We start from the raw sequence: 18,950 nt of genomic DNA on the forward strand, positions 1-18,950 counted from the left end.
CTAACTTCGATAAATTTTTTTAGATTGAATGTGAAGCTTCTGAGATTGGTATATGTGCTGTTTTGAAGCAAGAAAAGCGAGTAATTGCTTATTTAAGTGAAAAGTTGAATTTAGCTCGACATAAACATTTAACTTATAACAAAAAAAAAATTGTACGCCTTGGTTCGAACATTGGATATTTGGTAACATTACCTACTACATAAAAGATTAGTGATCACACGGATCTTGAATCCTTGAAGCACCTAAAAGGACAAGGTAAGCATGATAAAAGACTTGCTAAATTGATGGAAGTAATTGAGACCTTTCCATATGTGATTGTCTTTAAATAAGATAAGGAGAATGTAGTTGTTGATGCTTTATCTAGGCAGTATGCTTTGATTACCACACTTACTTCAAAGTTGTTAGGATTTAATTTTTAAAAGAGTTGTATGTTACTGATTTTGACTTTTCTGCTATTTATGCCTCTTATGAACTTGGTGTATTTAACAGATTTAATAAGTACGAAAGTTTTCTGTTTCATGGGAATAGAATTTGTGTGCCTGTTGTTCTATTAGGAACTTACTTGTTCTAGAATCACGTAGTGAGAGTTTGATGAGTCATTTTGGTATGCGTACACTTTGAATATGTTATTTAAATATTTTTACTGCTATTTAAATATTTAAATAGCAACCGATTTTAGTGACCGAAAAAATTGGTTACTAACAGTGACCGATTTAGCGACCGGTATAGAATTTCTAGGACCAAAAAATTATTAGTTGCTAAATCGGTCGCTAAATTATATTCGGCGACCGATAAGATTTTAACACAATTAGAATAAAATTGGTCACTAAAATCGGTTGCTATTTTTTCATTTAGCGACCGGATTAGCAACCAAAACAGAAAGTAATGTCTTTGGGACTGTTGGTCACAAAATCGGTCGCTATTTTTTAATTTAGCGACCGATTTTGCAACTGATAGTGAAATAGGGTGAATAACTGTTTGGTTGCTAATTCAGTTAATAAATTAATGGTCGCTAAATCGGTTGCTAATTGTTAAGTTAGCGACTGATTTAAGTGACTAACAGAATCGGTCACTAATAGCCACCGAATTAGCGACCGATTAGTTTTATACAACTATAATATAAATAGTTGCTGAAATCGGTCGCTAATTTTTAATTTAGCGACCAAATTAGCAACCAAAACAAAAGAAAAAGAACTCTTAGTCACAAAATTGATTACTGTTTTTTTATTTAGTGATTGACTTTGCAATCCATCAATAGATAAATAGAATGAAACATATAATTAGTTACTAATTTAGTTGCTAAAATTATAGTCACTAAATCAGTTGTTAATTTTTAAGTTAGTGACTTAAAAAAATGTTATCTAAATTATCATCACTAACCCTAACTCACCCATGCCATTCTCATCTTCTCCAAGAGCGCCATTATCATCTTCTTTTGCCACAGTCTTCTGCATCTTGCCGCAGTCTCCTGAGGTCCCGTCGTCATCGTCTTCTGCGGTATTGGCGCCGTCTCCCGAGGTCTTGTCACCATCTTCTTCTGTAGTCTCGTTGAGATCTCGGTGCCGTCGCCTTTGTCGTTGAGATCTCGGCGCCATCTTCGTCATCTTCAAGCAGGTAACCTTCTAATCCTCGATTCCGATCCATTCCATTAGGTTTGGTTTTTTTCCCCCTCTGGTTAGGGTTTTAGCGATGTGCTTCGTTGAATTTTCCAGATCTCCAGATCTCCAGATCCACTTCATTCTTCTTCATCCGCTTCTTCCCCCACTGCTTGCGATGCCAATGCCTCTTCCTCTTCCTCTTCATCTCCTGCTTCCAGGTTCATTCACCTTTTCTTCTCTCTTCTCATTCACTCATTGCATTTCCTTTCAATTCTCTTTGTTCCTATTTTTCAATGTCAGCGACTGTTTAGCTACTTTTTAGGTTTCCTTTTCAAATGCTAGTAATATCAAAGTTTTTGCACTGCTTTATTTTTGCAAGTAGGGTTTTTACTGTTTCAGTTATCGAAGCTTAGCCACATCTGCTTTGTGGATTTAGCTCCATTTGGGGATCCGCCTGTAAATTTTGATATTCGAGCATAAGACTTCACCAAATGCTTTAAGTTTAATTTAAATGCGCCAATTATTAACATTCTTCTCTAATAGAGGAAAGGTTCAAGTCAAGTAACACAAGAAAATTTCAATTTAGACTCCATGTGAAATATATTCAGTTCTTGTATGATTATCTATTAATTAGTTATTAATTTTTTTGACAAATAATTAGTTATTAATTATGAACTAAGAACAGAATTAAGTCCAAGTTCTTATTGTGCTTCTCGTACTCCTGAAAGTGTGAAATTGATTAGCTTCAAACCACTGATAAATTTTTGTTTCAATGGTTTCACTCATGTAAATATGCTTTGTGGAACTGGACCTCACTTTCTCTTTGTTTTGGCCTACAGCAAAGGAACCTAAAGATGCAGATATAATATGGACAAGTGAGTAGGTAGATGAAGAGATGAAGAAAGCTACAGGAATAACAGATCATCAATACATCAACCAATTTCCATTTGAGGCATGTCTTGTAATGAAACATCATTTTTCAGAGACAATTCAGAAGGTGACAATAGTTAAATCCTTGTGGCGATTCTGATGAGATTTTTCTGGAATGTGTACTATACTTATGCTTCCTTGGATGCATAATTACTTTATCTTTGCTTGATAATAAATCCTTTCTCTTTTTGGGGTGGGGATACTTGCCTCAGGCACATGGATCTCCTCAATGGCTGCATCCTACTTATAACCTTGAAACACATCTGTCTCAACTTATTGATGACTATCATGCACGCAAAAGAAAAGGACTAGACAACCTTTGGATCTTAAAACCTTTGCCAGAAGTATATTGAAGAACCCGCTTTGTTCCAGGGGAAAAAGTTTGATCTCCGTTACATCGTATTGGTCCGAAGCATGAATCCTTTGGAGATATTCCTGTCAGATTGTTTCTGGGTATGTCAGTGCTTTTTTTAGGTTCCAACAATTATATCGTCAAACAAGTCAGGAAAACAGCATTCTTAGGCCATGCAATCTTCTCAACAGCTGCCAGCAATGTCATTTATTGCAATTGATATTTATGCCAAGCTTGTCTTCTCAATATTGAAGGTCCACTGTGCCATTTTATTTTCTTTTGGTTTGGGTATTTCTTAAGCTTTTCTCTAATTTGTTATTTGTTTGAACAGGGATCAAACAAGTCCTTTCTTCTTTCTAAGGTCTATAGGCAAACTTCATTTCTCTCCTCTGTTGGCTTGATGAAATATGTAATGATATTCTAATATGTGTTACTCTCTAACAGATTCTTGCAGTGACTATTCGGTTGATTCTAAAAGATGCAGAAGAGAAGAAGGCCTCTTTTAATCCAAGACCGTATTTCAGATTGTTCATTAATTTGCTTCTAGATCTTGGTTCACTTGAACCTGTTACTGATGGTGCAAATCTCCAGGTATTTGTCACTTTAAACGTTTCCTATTAGTTTCTATGTTGAAGTTGTTTCTATTTGTGTTTGGTCTTCTGTATTTGCCATAACCTGTTACTAAAATTATTGAGAAAGCTATGGGCTGGCAAGCAAGCTCTCATCAAATGATTCATTACATTGAATTGATTCGTTACACATCACATTTAGATGATTTATCAAATAATAGTGTTTTGGATGGATTTGTTCATTCAAATCACAATACTACTATTTAAAACTATTTTATGGGAGAGATTCAAATGAAATGATATCTAGATTGGTAAACTGAATAAAATTAAGCTCCTTAATTTGTTTATTAGATTAAGGGACAATAAGTAAACATTTTGCTTGAACATAACGAACAAAAAGCATCTTTTGTTAATATAAAAAATTATTAACAGTAAAAGGAGTTATGTACGGGTGGTAGGTTTGTATACATTAAACTGTTTATGATGGTTGATATTCACATAGTTAAAAATTTTCAGCAAAGGTTTGTAAATACTAAACTGTTTATGATCGTTGTTTATTTAGACATTGTGGGTTTTTTAACTCTGTTATGTTCTTCACTCCCAATGATACTGTCCAAGAAATGAAGACACTTGTGTTCTTGACTAATAATAGTTCATATTTTGTAGATTTTGATTGCTTTTGCCAATACTTTTCATGCTTTGCAGCCCCTCAAGGTTCCTGCTTTCAGGTGAGCCTAAGAATTCTGTTTTCCTGACTTGTTTGATGATATGTCAGTGTTTTACACCTCTGTACCCTTTTTTTCCTTTCAGTTAAATGGTCAAATATACATACTCGAGTAAGAAACATGATTCTATCTGTATTCGAGTCAGCTGCTGTTGTACATCCAGAGATGCATAGTTCAAAATCAAGGGCCATTTATGGTGTAGATGTCATGATGGACAGATATTTCCAAGCAAATATACTTGAGGTTTGTAACTGAAAACTATGGTAAAATAAAATTCCAAGGAGGCAAGGAGTTTCATATTTCATAGTTCATACGCTTCTTCTCATATTTTTTTTTTTTTTTGCATTTGATTATTCTGCTTCTTCTCATTGATATAAATACTGCCACTTTTTTATTTCATTTCTTAATATATGTTATTTTCTATGTTTCATTTAAAATATATAATAGCACACTACTTATACAAGGCAATAAGGCATACTCTTCTTATATGTGGTCCTTGTACAAAGCAGAAATTAAGCTAGAGAGCTTGATAGAAGTAGCAGCGTGGGACTGAAAATTTGCTTAGCTTGTTGACCAAACCACATTAGCCTCCGTCACGTTCTTCATTATTTTCTTGGCTTGGAGTCATAATTAGGAGTATAATATATGTGCATTTATTTACTTTTTCTTTGTCATGAATATATAGAGGTGGAAATTTGAGTATAGTTAATTTCATATAAAGTTAATAGTTAAAAATTATTAAATAATTTAATAAATTTAATTAAATTATTATTTAACAGTTTTTAACTATCAATTCATATAAAGTTAACTATATCTAAGTTATATAAGTTATTTATATAGGATAATATGAAGTTAATTATGACTATGTGTTATGTATTATTATATTAGATTTTGCGTGTTGTGGTTTAAGCAGTCCAGTTGGAGCCGCCGGCCTTCTAAGTTGTGACAGTCAGCTATGTGGTTTGCACTTCTATTTGTTAGAAAAAGTCTTCTCTTACTTCTATATCCTTCCCTCTCATCTCTAACTGTATACATATATGCTTATTTTCAAACACCAACCACTATTCTTATTTCAACAAGCATTGAAAAAAAATATTTTATATTACTAGAAGAGGTAACTCCGCCTATGTTATACTTGAGGTACATAGCCGGTCCCAAACCCGGATAAAAGAGGAGGGTTGTGTTAGGTCTTCGACAACCAACATAAAAATATAACCGAACTTTCATGACATGAATCAAAGACATTATTGCGCTAAAACTAGGTCGTTGCCTGAAAATAATGCGCCGTATGACTCGAGTACGGTGTCAAAGCAAGAGTCGCTGCATCAGTGTCCGGATGTAGTGCTAAATGAGTAAGGATTCTCACGTTTTCGTGAACGGACGAGGGTAAATAAGCTAGTTCACAAAGTAAAAGGTAAAGGTCGAAGCAACAGAAGGTTGAAATTTGGGACATGGAACGTAGCACTCTAACAGGAAAGTCTATTGGTGGACGAATTGTGATCATCAACAATGGCTCCAAAGACTTGGTGCTCTTAAACATGAATTACACTTTGTCACAACTCTGCACAACTAACCAGCAAATGTACTGGGTTGTCCAAGTAATACCTTACGTGAGTAAGGGTCGATTCCACAGAGATTGTTGGTATGAAGCAAGCTATGGTCATCTTGTAAATCCCAGTCAGGTGGATTTAACTAATTTAAGAGATTATTGGTTTTTCGAATAATAATAATAAATTAAATAGAAAATAAAGATAAAGTTACTCATGTAATCCAATGGTGGGAATTTCAGATAGGTGTATGGAGGTGTTGTGTTCTTTCTAAATCTCTGTTTTCCTACTTCTTCCTTCTAGTTTTTCATCACTCCTTTCTATGGCAAGCTGTATGCAGGGTATCACTATTGTCAATGGCTACATCCCATCCTCTCAGTGAAAATGGTCCAAATGCTCTGTCACAGCACGGCTAATCATCTGTCGGTTCTCAATCAGGTTGGAATAGAATCCAGTGATTCTTTTGCGTCTTGTCACTAACGCTTAGCCTCAGGAGTTTGAAGCTCGTCACAGTCATTCAATCCCAGAATCCTACTCGGAATACCACAGACAAGGTTAGAATTTTCGGATTCCCATGAATGCCGCCATCATTTCTAGCTTATACCACGAAGATTCTGATCAAGGAATCCAAGAGATATGCGTCTGGTCTAAGGTAGAACGGAAGTGGTTGTCAGTCACACACGTTCATAGGTGAGAATGATGATGAGTGTCACGGATCATCACATTCATCAAGTTGAAGTGCAATGAATATCTTAGAACAGGAATAAATCGAATTGGATAAAAGATAGTAGTAATTGCATTAAAACTTGAGGCACAACAGAGCTCCACACCCTTAATCTATGGTGTGTAGAAACTCTACCGTTGAAAATACATAAGTGAAAGGTCCAGGCATGGCCGAATGGCCAGCCCCCAAAACGTGATCACAGGATCAAAATACAATCCAGGATGAAAATATGATAGTAAAAAGTCCTATTTATACTAGACTAACTACTAGGGTTTACAGAAGTAAGTAATTGATGCATAAATCCATTTTCGGGGCCCACTTGTTGTGTGCTTGGGCTGAGCTTGATCTATCCACGAGCTGAGACTTCTCTTAGAGTTGAACGTCAAGTTGTAACGTGTTTCGGGCGTTCAACTCTGGTTCGTGACGTGTTTCTTGCTTTTGACTCCAGAATGCAGCATGGAACTGGCGTTGGGCGCCAGTTTACGTCGTCTAATTACGAATAAAGTATGGACTATTATATATTGTGGGAAATCTATGGATGTTTACTTTCCAATGCCGTTGAGAGCGCGTCATTTGGAGTTTTGTAGCTCCAGAAAATCCATTTTGAGTGCAGAGAGGTCAGATTCCAACAGCATCAGCAGTCCTTTGTCAGTCTCCTATCAGAGTTTTGCTCAGGTCCCTCAATTTCAACCAGAAAATACCTGAAATCATAGAAAAATACACAAACTCGTAGTAAAGTCCAGAAATGTGAATTTAGCATAAAAACTAATGAAAACATCTCCAAAAGTAGCTAGATCATACTAAAAACTACCTAAAAACAATGTCAAAAAGCGTATAAATTATCCGCTCATCACAACATCAAACTTAAATTGTTGCTTGTTCCCAAGCAATTGAAGATTAATTAGGATAAAAAGAAGAGAATATACTATAAATCCCAAAATATCAATGAATATTAATTTTAATTAGATAAGCGGGACTTGTAGCTTTTTTGCTTCTGAACAGTTTTGTCATCTCACTTCATCTTTTGAAGTTTAGAATGATTGGCTTCTCTTGGAATTCAGAGTTCAGATAGTGTTAATTGATTCTCCTAGTTAAGTATGTTGAGTCTTGAACACAGCTACTTATGAGTCTTGGCCGTGACCCTAAGCACTTTGTTTTTCAGTATTACCACTGGATACATAAATGCCACAGACACATAACTGGGTGAACCTTTTCAGATTGTGACTCAGCTTTGCTAAAGTCCCCAGTTAGAGGTGTCAAGAGCTCTTAAGCACACTCTTTTTGCTTTGGATCACGATTTTAACCACTCAGTCTCAAGTTTTTCACTTGGACCTTCATGACACAAGCGCATGGTTAGGGACAGCTTGATTTAGCCGTTTAAGCTTGGATTTATTTTCTTGGGCCCTCCTATCTATTGATACTCAAAGCCTTGGATCCTTTTTACCTTTGCCTTTTGGTTTTAAGGGTTATTGGCTTTTTCTGCTTGCTTTTTCTTTTTCTTTCTATTTTTTTTCGCCACCTTTTTTTTCGCAAGCCTTTTGCTTTTTCACTACTTTTTCTTGCTTCAAGAATCAATTTTATTATTTTTCAGATCATCAATAACATTTCTCTTATTCATCATTCTTTCAAGAGCTAATAATTTTAACATTCATAAACAACAAGATAAAAAATATGCACTGTTAAAGCATTCATTCAGAGAACAAAAGTATTGTCACCACATCAATATAATTAAACTAAATTCAAGGATAAATTCGAAATTCATGTACTTCTTGTTCTTTTGAATTAGAAACATATTTCATTTAAGAGAGGTGAAGGATTAATGGAATTATTCATAGCTTTAAGACTTAATTACTAACTACTAATGATCATGAAGTAGAGATATAAAACATAGATAAACATATAACATAAAAACCGAAAAGTAGAGAAAATAAGAACAAAGAATGAGTCCACCTTAGTGAGGGTGGCGCCTTCTTGAAGGACCAATGGTGCTCTTTGAGCTCCTCTATGTTTCTTCCTTGCTTCTGTTGCATGATCTCTAGTGATTTTGGTGCTCCTATCTTTAGTTGCTCCCAATAATTGTGTGGAGGAAAATTTATCCCCTGAGGTATCTCAGGGATCTCTTGATTTGCAGTCAAATGTTCTACCATTGAGCTATAGACTCTTTAGATGAATTTCTCCATCTCCTATGACTTGTAGGTGGAAGCTTTTGTCTTCCCTTTCCTCTTTCTAGAGGTTTCTCTGGCCTTAGGTGTCATCAATGATTATGGAAAAACAAAAAGCTATGCTTTTACCACACCAAACTTAAAATGTTGCTCGCCCTCGAGCAAAAGAAAAAAGAATGGAAGAAGATATGGAGGAGAGGGAGAGATGTGTATGTTTCGGCCATATGGGTGGGATTTGGTGGGGAAGAGATGGATGGATGTGAGTAGTGAAGGGGTGATGGGGAAGAGAGATTGAGGTGATTGGTGAAGAAGAGAGAAGGTGAGTTGAGGTGGGTGGAGATCCTGCGGGGTCTACAGATCCTGAGGTGATCTTATGAGATCCACAGATCTTGGGGTGTCAAGGATTTACATCCCTGCACCCATTAGGCATGTATAATGCCTTAGCATACAATTCTGGCGTTTAAACGCCGAAGTGATGCTCATTTTGGGCGTTCAACGCCTAATTGCAGCATGTTTCTGGCGTTGAACGCCAGTTCCATGCTTCTTCCTGGCGTTCAGCGCCAACTTTTCTCAGGGCATATTCCTGGCATTCAAACGCCAGGATGTTGCTTGTTTTCGGCGTTCAACGCCAGATCCATGCTCTGTTCTGGCGTTCATCTGGTGTTGAACGCCAGCCAGATGCTCCTTACTGGCGTTTAAACGCCAGTAAGTCCTTCCTCCAGGGTGTGATTTTTCTTCTGCTGTTTTTGGTTCTGTTTTTAATTTTTGTATTTTTTTGGTGACTCCACATGATCATAAACCTAATAAAACATAAAATAATAGTAAAATAAAAAATAAAATTAGATAAATAAAAATTGGGTTGCCTCCCAACAAGCGCTTCTTTAATGTCACTAGCTTGACAATGGCTCTCATGGAGCCTCACAGATGTTTAGAGCATGATGAGGGCCTCTCAACACCCAACTTAGAGTTTGAATATGGGGGCTTCTCAACACCAAACTTAGAGTTTGGTTGTGGCCTCCCAATACCAAACTTAGAGTTTGATTGTGGGGGCTTTGCTTGACTCTGTATTGAGAGAGGCTTACTGTGCCTCTTTTCCATGTTTATAGAAGAACACCCTTGGGTCTTAAACACAAGGTAGTACCCATTCAATTGTATGTAGGGCATCACTGTTGTCAATGGCTACATCCCATCCTCTCAGTGAAAATGGTCCAAATGTTCTGTCACAGCACGGCTAATCATCTGTTGGTTCTCAATCAGGTTGGAATAGAATCCAGTGATTCTTTTGCGTCTGTCACTAACGCCCAGCCTTCAGGAGTTTGAAGCTCATCATAGTCATTCAATCTCGGAATCCTACTCGGAATACCACAGACAAGGTTAGACTTTCCGGATTCCTATGAATGCCGCCATCAATTCTAGCTTATACCACGAAGATTCTGATAAAGGAATCCAAGAGATATGCGCCCGGTCTAAGGTAAAATGGAAGTGGTTATCAGTCACACGCGTTCATAGGTGAGAATGATGATGAGTGTCACGGATCATCACATTCATCAAGTTGAAGTTCAACGAATATCTTAGAACATGAATAAATCGAATTGGATAGAAGATAGTAGTAATTGTATTAAAACTTGAGGTACAGCAGAGCTCCATACCCTTAATCTATGGTGTGTAGAAACTCCACCGTTGAAAATACATAAGTGAAAGGTCCAGGCATGGCTAAATTGCCAGCCCCCAAAACGTGATCACAGGATCAAAAATACAAATCCAGGATGAAAATATGATAGTAAAAAGTCCTATTTATACAAGAGTAGCTATTAGGATTTACAGAAATAAGTAATTGATGCATAAATCCACTTCCGGGGCCCACTTGGTGTGTGCTTGGGCTAAGCTTGATCTATCCACGAGCTGAGGCTTCTCTTGGAGTTGAACGCCAAGTTGTAACGTGTTTTGGGCATTCAACTCTGGTTCGTGACGTGTTTCTGGCGTTTGACTCTAGAATGCAGCATGGAACTGGCGTTGGGCGCCAGTTTACGTCATCTAATTACGAATAAAGTATGAACTATTATATATTGTTGGAAAGCTATGGATGTCTACTTTCCAACGCCGTTGAGAGCACGCCATTTGGAGTTCTGTAGCTCCAGAAAATTCATTTTGAGTGCAGGGAGATTAGTTTCCAACAACATCAGCAGTCCTTTGTCAGCATCCTATCAGAGTTTTGCTCAGATCCCTCAATTTCAGCCAGAAAATATCTAAAATCACAGAAAAACACACAAACTCATAGTAAAGTTCAGAAATGTGAATTTAGCATAAAAACTAATGAAAATATCCCTAAAAGTAGCTAGATCATATTAAAAACTACCTAAAAACAATGCCAAAAAGCGTATAAATTATCCGCTCATCATCTATGGAGGTGGTGGACACCATGACAAGGAGAAAGATTAATATTATGTGCCTACAAGAAACGAAATGGGTTGATGCAAAGGCTAGGGAGTTGGATACTTCTGTTTTCAAACTTTGGTATACAGGAAAGGTGAAGAATAAGAATGGGGTTGGAATAATTGTGGATAAGCAGTGGAAGAAGGATGTAGTGGATGTCAAGAGGGTGGAAGATCGGATCATCTCTATCAAACTTGTGGTGGAGGGAGGTGCTTTCCATGTGATTAGCGCCTATGCACCGCAAGTGGGTTCGGACGAACAACACAAGATAAGGTTTTGGGAGGATCTAGAGAGTTTGGTTCAAGGCATACCTTTGGGAGATAAGATTTTCATAAGAGGAGATTTAAATGGCCATGTTGGGAGAGAAGTGACTGGATATTGGAGTATTCACGGAGGCCATGGTTTCGGGGTGATCAATGCCGAGGGTAAAACTATTTTGGACTTTTCCTCAACCTTTGATCTTCTCAACTCAAATACATGTTTTAAAAAGAGAGACGAACATCTTATAACCTATAAGAGTGGCATGACAAGCTCTCAAATCGACTTTTTCTTGTTGAGGAGAGTCGACCAGAAATTTTGCATTAACTGTAAAATTATTCCGGGAGAGAGTTTAACAACACAACATAGGGTGCTCGTCATGGATTTTTGCGTTGAGCAAAAGTTGAGGAAAAGACATCATACGAAGAACCCAAGGACAAGGTGGTGGCAGATGAAAGGTAAGGAACAAAGAAGTTTTCTAAGACAGGTAGGAGAAGAGGCAAAGTTGGATGCGAATGGAAGCGTGGAAGAGATGTAGAGGGAGATGGCAGAAATTATTAGAAGAACAGCAAAAGAAAGTTTTGGTGAATCTAAAGGAACAGGACCAAGAGACAAGGAGTCCTTATGGTGGAATGCGAGTATACAAGAAAAGATAAAGATAAAAAGGGAATGTTTTAAAGAGTGATCTTTATGCCGCAATGCATATAACTGGGAAAAATATGAGGCGGCTAAGAAAGAGATAAAAGTGGCTGTAAGTGAAGCAAGAACAAGAGTATATGAGGGTCTCTACCAGTCTTTGGACACGAAAGAAGGAGAAAAATGTATATATAGAATCATAAAGAGCCGAAAAAGAAGGACGAGAGATTTGGATCAGGTTAAGTGCATAAAAGATAAGGATGGAGAGGTGTTGGCTCAAGAGGAGAAGATTAATGAAAGGTGGAAGAGCTACTTCTATGAGTTATTTAATGAGGGGTAGAAGACTCTTCCGAACCTTGGTCGATTATGCACAAGGGAAGAAGATTAAAACTTTGACTACTATCGAAGGATTCGAGACTTCGAGGTAAAAGAGGCTCTAAAGCAGATGAAAAATGGCAGGGCAGTAGGACCTGATAATATCCCGATTGAGGTTTGGAAGGGTCTTTGAGAAAAAGGCATCAACTGGTTAACCATGCCTTTTAATGAGATTTTAAGGTCAAAGAAGATGCCTGACGAGTGGAGAAAGAGCACCTTGGTATTTATCTACAAGAATAAGGGGGATATGCAAAGTTGCGGAAATTATAGAGGGATTAAGCTTATGAGTCATACTATGAAGTCATGTGAAAGGGTGATAGAACGGAGGTTGAGAAAAGAGACACAAGTAACAGAGAACCAATTTGGATTTATGCTAGGCAGATCTACCACTAAAGCGATATACCTATTAAGAAGGATGATGGAGAGGTATCGTAGTAATAAAATGGATCTATATATGGTGTTTATTCATTTGGAAAAAGCGTATGATAGGGTACCAAGGGAAGTCTTATGGAAGGTTTTAGAAAAGAGGAGAGTAAGGATCGCATATATTCGGGCAATTAAAGACATGTATGATGGGGCCACAACTAGTGTAAAGACTCAAGGTGGTGTGACAGAGGAATTTCCTATTGGTATAGGATTGCACCAGGGATCATCTTTAAGTCCATACCTTTTCACATTAGTCTTGGAAGTACTCATAGAGCACATCCAAGAGCCTGTGCCATGGTGCATGCTTTTTGTCGATGATATCATCCTTATGGAAGAGTCAAGGGAAGACCTAAATAAGAAGTTGGAGTTCTGGAGAGAAGCTTTAGAAGTGTATGGTCTGCGCATAAGCCGTAGCAAGACGGAATATATGGAATGTAAGTTCATTCTGAGAAGGGAAAACCCTAATATAGAGGTGAAGATTGGAGAAAACATCCTACAAAAAGTTAAAAGTTTTAAGTATCTTGGGTGCATCATACAGGATAATAGAGAGATTGAACATGATGTAAATCATAGGATCCAAGCAAGTTGGTCAAAATGGCGGAGTGCATCTGGTTTTATATCCGACAAAAAAGTGCCTCTAAAACTTAAAGGTAAATTCTATTGCACCGCTATAAGACCGGCTATGCTGTATGGTACGGAGTGTTGGGCGGCTAAAGGGGAGCACGAACATAAGCTGAGTGTGGCAGAGATGAAGATGTTGAGATGGATGAGTGGTCATACGCAATTGGATAAAATAAGGAATGAAGTTATAAAGGAGAGAGTTGGAGTAGCACCCATTGTGGAAAAGATGGTTGAATTGCGTCTCAGGTGGTTTGGACATGTGAGAAGAAGACCGATAGAATATCCAGTCAGGAGAGTGGATGAGATGAAAGATGGACAAAGGGCGAAAGATAGAGGAAGACCTAAGAAGACCATCCATGAGGTGGTAAAACGAGATCTACATGTAAACGGTCTCTCTGTAGACATGATACATGACAGAGCACAATGTCGTCGTTTGATTCATGTAGCCGACCCCACTTAGTGGGACAAGACTTTGTTGTTGTTGTTGTTGTTGTTGTATTACTAGAAGAGGTTAATTGTTTTATCATTATTTTAGAAGACAAATTTATCTTCTATTTTTTAATTTAAAAGAAAACAAAAATATATCACATGAATATTTTTAATTTTTCCCCCCTTGCAGTGTGCCTTCATATGGTGTCCAATGTAACAGTATATTATACTGAAAACTGAAATTTATGCTACTTGTGAATGTTGCAGAAACTGGGTTGGTTGGAATAAGGCAATAAGATTTGATTCAATGGTATGTAGACCAACAAAATGAGAAAAAAACTTACAGTTCTATGGAGAAGGTTAAAGCAGAACTTTCCAGACTCAAAGCTATTATAGAGGTCTGCATTTTGTCTACACCCTTCCATGAATTAGATTTTCTTTGCTTTCAAACAAAAACACAATTATTTTGGCAATGAATTGGTTTAAGTGAGTTTCATTCATTTTTCATTTTCTTTCTTGTGACAGTGTTTTGGCAACTTTGGTGAAGAACAAAGTTGTGCCTGATCCAAGATTCAAGATTAAGATTGCTTAAAGATTTTGTTGTAGTTTGTATTGGTTGCAGCTCCAAGAGTAGTGGAAAAATCAAAGAGGCAAAACTAGTGTAGAAATTATTAAACCATACTAATTGTTCATGAATAGAGTAAAGTTATGTTATTCATGAATTATTTTTACCTTTAGTCTAGATTGTGGATCATAAATTTGATGTATTTAGGAATTTTCAATATTACATTGTGAATGTTTTTGGTATTTATTTGAAAAAATTGATCTATGTTTAATTCTTTTATATTTTGTGAAAATATAATTATTTATGAAAATTAAGTTTTAATAGTGGTAAATGTGAAATTAGTAAAAATCTATAATTATAAAATTAGGAACAACAATTGATTTAGTGACCGATTTAGATTTTTAGTTCAGGAATTAATAACTGATTTTAGATTTTTAAATCAGGTATTGGCGACCGATTTAGCGACCGAAAAGTGGGTCGCCATTTAGCGACCGATTTACTCAGCGATCGATTTAGCGACGGAAAATTTGGTCAGCATTTAGCGACCGATTATGTTAGCGACCAATACATTGTGGTGAAGGCCTGACGGCCTTGTTCAAAAATCGATCGCTGAAATCGGTCGCTAATGGTTAGCGACCAAAGTTGGTCGCTATTTTCTAATCAGCGACCAAGGTTTTAGTAACCACCAGAATCGGTCGCTAAATCGGTCGCTATTCCTATAATTTCTTGTAGTGGGATGTTGAAAAACTTTGCTCTAAATGTATTCCATGTAAACAGGCTGAATCTAAGTCATTTTCACATGGTTTGTATACTTCCTTACTTATTCCTGTGCATTTAGGATTGATATTTCTATGGATTTTGTTTTTGGTTTTCCTAAAAGTAGGAAATGTGGAGATAGCATTTTTATTGTGATAGACAGGATTAGTTATATGACTCATTTTATTACATGCCATAAAATTGATGATGCAACAAGCATTGCTGATCTATTCTTTAGAGAGGTTGCGCTTGCAAGGAGTTCTCTGAACTATTGTATTTGATCGCGATGTAAAATTTGAGTCATTTTTGGAAACTGTTATGGAGTAAGTTGGAAACAAAATTATTATACTCTACTATTTGTCACATCTTCAAACTAATGGTCTAACTGAAGTGGTAAATAAAACATTAGGAACCTTGTTGCATTTTCTTGTTGGTAAGAATTTGAAAACTTGAAAACTTGAAAAGATGGCTTATTTTTTATTGAGTTTGTTTAAAATAGAACAATCCATTCTTCTACAGGATGAATTTGTGCATAGTTTTAATTTCTTTAACTGTTTTAGACTTATTATCTTTGTCTTTCGGTGACCTTATTAGCTTAGATGCAAAAGATAAAGTTGAAAAAATTAAGAAAATGCACTTAAAAGTACATGAGTTCGTTAAAAAAGTAAAATAGGTTGACAACTCAAAGGGTGAATAAAGGTCAAAGACAACTTGTCTTTGAATTTGATGATTGGGTATGTGTCATTTAAAAAAGGAGACATTTTCTACTCAAAGAAAATCCAAGTTAGACCTCATGGGTGATAGTCCATTTCGGGTGCTAGAAAGAATCAATGACAATGTTTACAAGATTGATCTTCCAGGTGAGTATAATGTATCAGCTAGTTTTAGTGTCTCTAAACTATTCCCTTTTGATTTGGATGTAGATTCAAGCACGAATCTTTTTTAGGAGGAAGGGAATGATATGAGTTCTGTGGGACAAATTATAAGAGCAATTGGTCCAATTATAAGAGCAACAATCAAGAGAAGAAAAAAAAGTTTTGCAAACATAACTAAATCATTTGTTCAAGATATGCGTCAAGAATTAGCAAAGACACTGGTTAGTGATTATGCAAACTAAACCTCCTTCTATTTTCAAGTTGCATTGAAGGCTCTAATTAGTCAAGTTGAATCAAATATGCATCACATTATTAGTATTTATATATGATTTATTTTATGTTTATTTTTATTGTTTTAGACCCAATTATGATTTGACCCATTTTGTTTTAATGAACTTATAAGTTAGAGTTTTGAAATTATCAGGTATAAAAACCTTTAAACTTTATAGCCATTTTTTTTCAATTCTTGATGAATAAAAAATTCTGAGTTTTTTTGAGAAATTTGAGTATAAACAGGAGAGGTTGAGTGATTCGCTTAATTGTTGCATCAGAAAATTAAATTAAGGTATAGGAGTCTCTTTCTTAATTTTCTCCTTATCCTAAATTTTGTTCCGTATCATTTCCTTAATGCATTGAAATGTTCAAATATTTCAAGCTCCTCATTGTTTTGTGTTGGTGAAATTGGAGTTGATAGAATCTTGGTCGTTTTTTTTAAGGAATTTGCTATATTATTTGACTCCATAGCAAGATATTCTAGCCATATTAGACAAAGTTGGAGCCATCCACATTGTAATGGTTGAAGAGGGTAACGGATAGCATCTCCCCGAAGCAAATCGTGCTTATTGTATTTGTTATATGGCGTCCAACTTCATGAGTGAGTTCAAGTATAAAAAAGAAAAGCGAGCCTTAATCAAAGCAGCATATTCTCCAATTACCAAGCAATACACGTGGTACATGAATGTCTTAAGAAATCTCTTTGAAATTTTTTACAAAAATGTCTAGCTGCCGTAACTCCGGCAGAAAGTTTGATCACATGAATAACAATTTATCTGAATGCATCAATGCTGAACTACAAGGGACACGTAACTTCTTAGTTTCAACTATTGTGCAGTCCACGTATATGCATTTGTAGAATTTATTTGCTTGGAAACACAATGAAGCATATGCCCAACTGAACGTTGGCAACATGTTTTCACATTTAATCAAGGCTATCCAGAAAAAGATGGAGACTATTGTGAAGATGATCATGAACAAGTGTAATTATTTTTTGTGTGTATTTGCTGTTGTGAAGGTGGAGTCTTGCTATGGTTCTAATCATGCACATATAGCGTTTATTTGGACAATCAAAGTTACAACTGTGGGCTCCTTTAAGCTTATCATTATTCATGTTGTCATGCACTGGCAACATGTGATTTTGCAAGGCCTAACTAGAGCACATTTGTTCATCCAGTTTATCACATGGAAAACGTGTTTAAAGTGTACAAAATGGAATTTCTACCTATTCTTGATTGGCACCTTTGGAGGAGTGGCATGGACAACATATAAAGCCTAATCCATGCCATATGGAACGTATGAGGTTTAGGATGCTATCTTATTTTAAAGACTAACTGAAACGAGTTATCGAAGTGAAAATCTCTAACTTATGCAACTTTGGTGAAAATGGCCAATTCAATCGTTTCCAAACGATTTTTTATTAGCAGTTTTTTCATAAAATCGAACAAATAATATCACCAATTTTCGGTTTGACTGATCCGACTAACTGATTCTATCGAATTTTCAGAATCATGCATAAAATAGAATTCCATTTATTTAAAGTGGTAAATATGATTTTTTTTTATTTATTAAAAATAAAAAACCACACTTGTAGACGTACTAGATGACTAGCTACTTAACTATTATATATTATAGATATTAGTATAAGGTAAAGATTACAAAGTAATTTTTTCCAACTAATAAGTACTTAACATTTATCTTTTCATTTACATTTTTTTTTCATCTCTTAACATTTGTCCATCCTTTAATTAATGGTTAAAAAAAAAGGGTAAAGTACTAAATTGGTCTCTTACGTTTGGACATAATCCTGTTTTGGTCTTTAAAGTTTAAAGTGTTCTATTTGAATCCAAAAATAAAGTTTTATTCAGTTTCAATGTAGTCTCACTGTAAGGTCAAAATTAAATAATTAATGGAATGTCTTACATACCAACAAGAACAAGGTCGATAATTTGGAGAATAAGCATAAGTTCTAGAGGTACAAAATCAAAATCAACCGTGAATGCATGAATACATTTATTTATTATTCTTCTTACAATTTAAATAAAATATTTTCTATAAAACTAAAGAGAATGATAAATAAATATATTAATGCATCTACTGTTGATTTTGTGTCTCTGAAACTTGTACTTGTTCTCCTGATTATCGACCTTATTGTTGTACTGCTGTTATATAGGATATTCCGTTAATTATTTAATTTTAACCTCACGGTGGGACTACATTAAAACTAAATGAAACTTTTTTAGATTCAAATAAGAGACTTTAAATTTTAAAGATCAAAACAAGATTTCGTCCAAACATAAAGACCAATTTAATACTTTACTCAGAAAAAATTAATTTACTAATAAAACCGTTATTATAAATAGATTAATGGAAATGATGAATAGTAGTGCTGGGTCTTAGCCTTAGGTATAGAGCCATGTGGGGCACCTAACTTATTAAATGTGTAAAATAATAATAAATGTAAGGTTAACAATATATAAATTAAAATAATAAAAGAGTTTTGGATTCAAGCATAACAAGTAATAAAATATGAAAATATTTTTTATAAATTATATATGATTAAAAGTATTTTAAGACAGAAAGTTTGTACACTAATTTTTTTAAATAATAATAATAATAATAATAATAATAATAATAATAATAATAAATGCATGTATGTATATAAGACTTTGCTACAATAAAAAATTTAGTATAAA

At 35.5% G+C, this 18,950-nt stretch overlaps 1 protein-coding gene and 1 long non-coding RNA gene across 7 annotated transcripts; both read left to right on the top strand.

Moving 5' to 3' along the window:
- Positions 1 to 1,289: 1,289 nt before the first annotated feature.
- Positions 1,290 to 14,614, top strand: LOC112710910 (uncharacterized). Of its 6 annotated transcripts, XR_011865748.1 has the most exons (12): positions 1,336 to 1,614; positions 1,713 to 1,816; positions 2,438 to 2,595; positions 2,741 to 2,981; positions 3,072 to 3,134; positions 3,212 to 3,241; positions 3,325 to 3,471; positions 4,116 to 4,177; positions 4,260 to 4,417; positions 5,063 to 5,134; positions 14,053 to 14,183; positions 14,311 to 14,614. XR_011865748.1 is itself a non-coding variant. In XM_025763380.3 (9 exons), exons 4-9 carry the CDS (start codon positions 2,943 to 2,945, stop codon positions 4,261 to 4,263), a joined length of 345 nt encoding a protein of 114 aa, XP_025619165.1. In that variant the 5' UTR covers positions 1,290 to 1,614; positions 1,713 to 1,816; positions 2,438 to 2,595; positions 2,741 to 2,942; the 3' UTR covers positions 4,264 to 4,611. The 6 variants fall into 6 exon arrangements, 2 of the variants coding, with proteins under 2 accessions (XP_025619165.1, XP_072059066.1); XR_003157093.3 differs by lacking the exon at positions 5,063 to 5,134; XR_011865750.1 differs by lacking the exons at positions 3,072 to 3,134; positions 5,063 to 5,134.
- Positions 14,615 to 16,029: 1,415 nt separating this feature from the next.
- LOC140175321 (uncharacterized) lies at positions 16,030 to 17,330 on the top strand. Its single transcript, XR_011865751.1, has 2 exons — positions 16,030 to 16,202; positions 16,698 to 17,330. It is a non-coding gene; the product is annotated as an uncharacterized lncRNA (long non-coding RNA).
- Positions 17,331 to 18,950: the final 1,620 nt, after the last annotated feature.

This window comes from Arachis hypogaea, chromosome 9 (genome assembly GCF_003086295.3).
Source record: "Arachis hypogaea cultivar Tifrunner chromosome 9, arahy.Tifrunner.gnm2.J5K5, whole genome shotgun sequence".
NCBI classification, from domain to species: domain Eukaryota; kingdom Viridiplantae; phylum Streptophyta; class Magnoliopsida; order Fabales; family Fabaceae; genus Arachis; species Arachis hypogaea.

Coding starts and splice junctions, on each gene's coding strand:
- LOC112710910 (XM_025763380.3), top strand. CDS start 2,943: ATGAATCCTTTGGAGATATTCCTGTCAGATTGTTTCTGG. Junction 3,135..3,211: donor TTGTCTTCTCAATATTGAAG/GTCCACTGTGCC, acceptor TTGTTTGAACAG/GGATCAAACAAGTCCTTTCT. Junction 3,472..4,115: donor CTGATGGTGCAAATCTCCAG/GTATTTGTCACT, acceptor CATATTTTGTAG/ATTTTGATTGCTTTTGCCAA.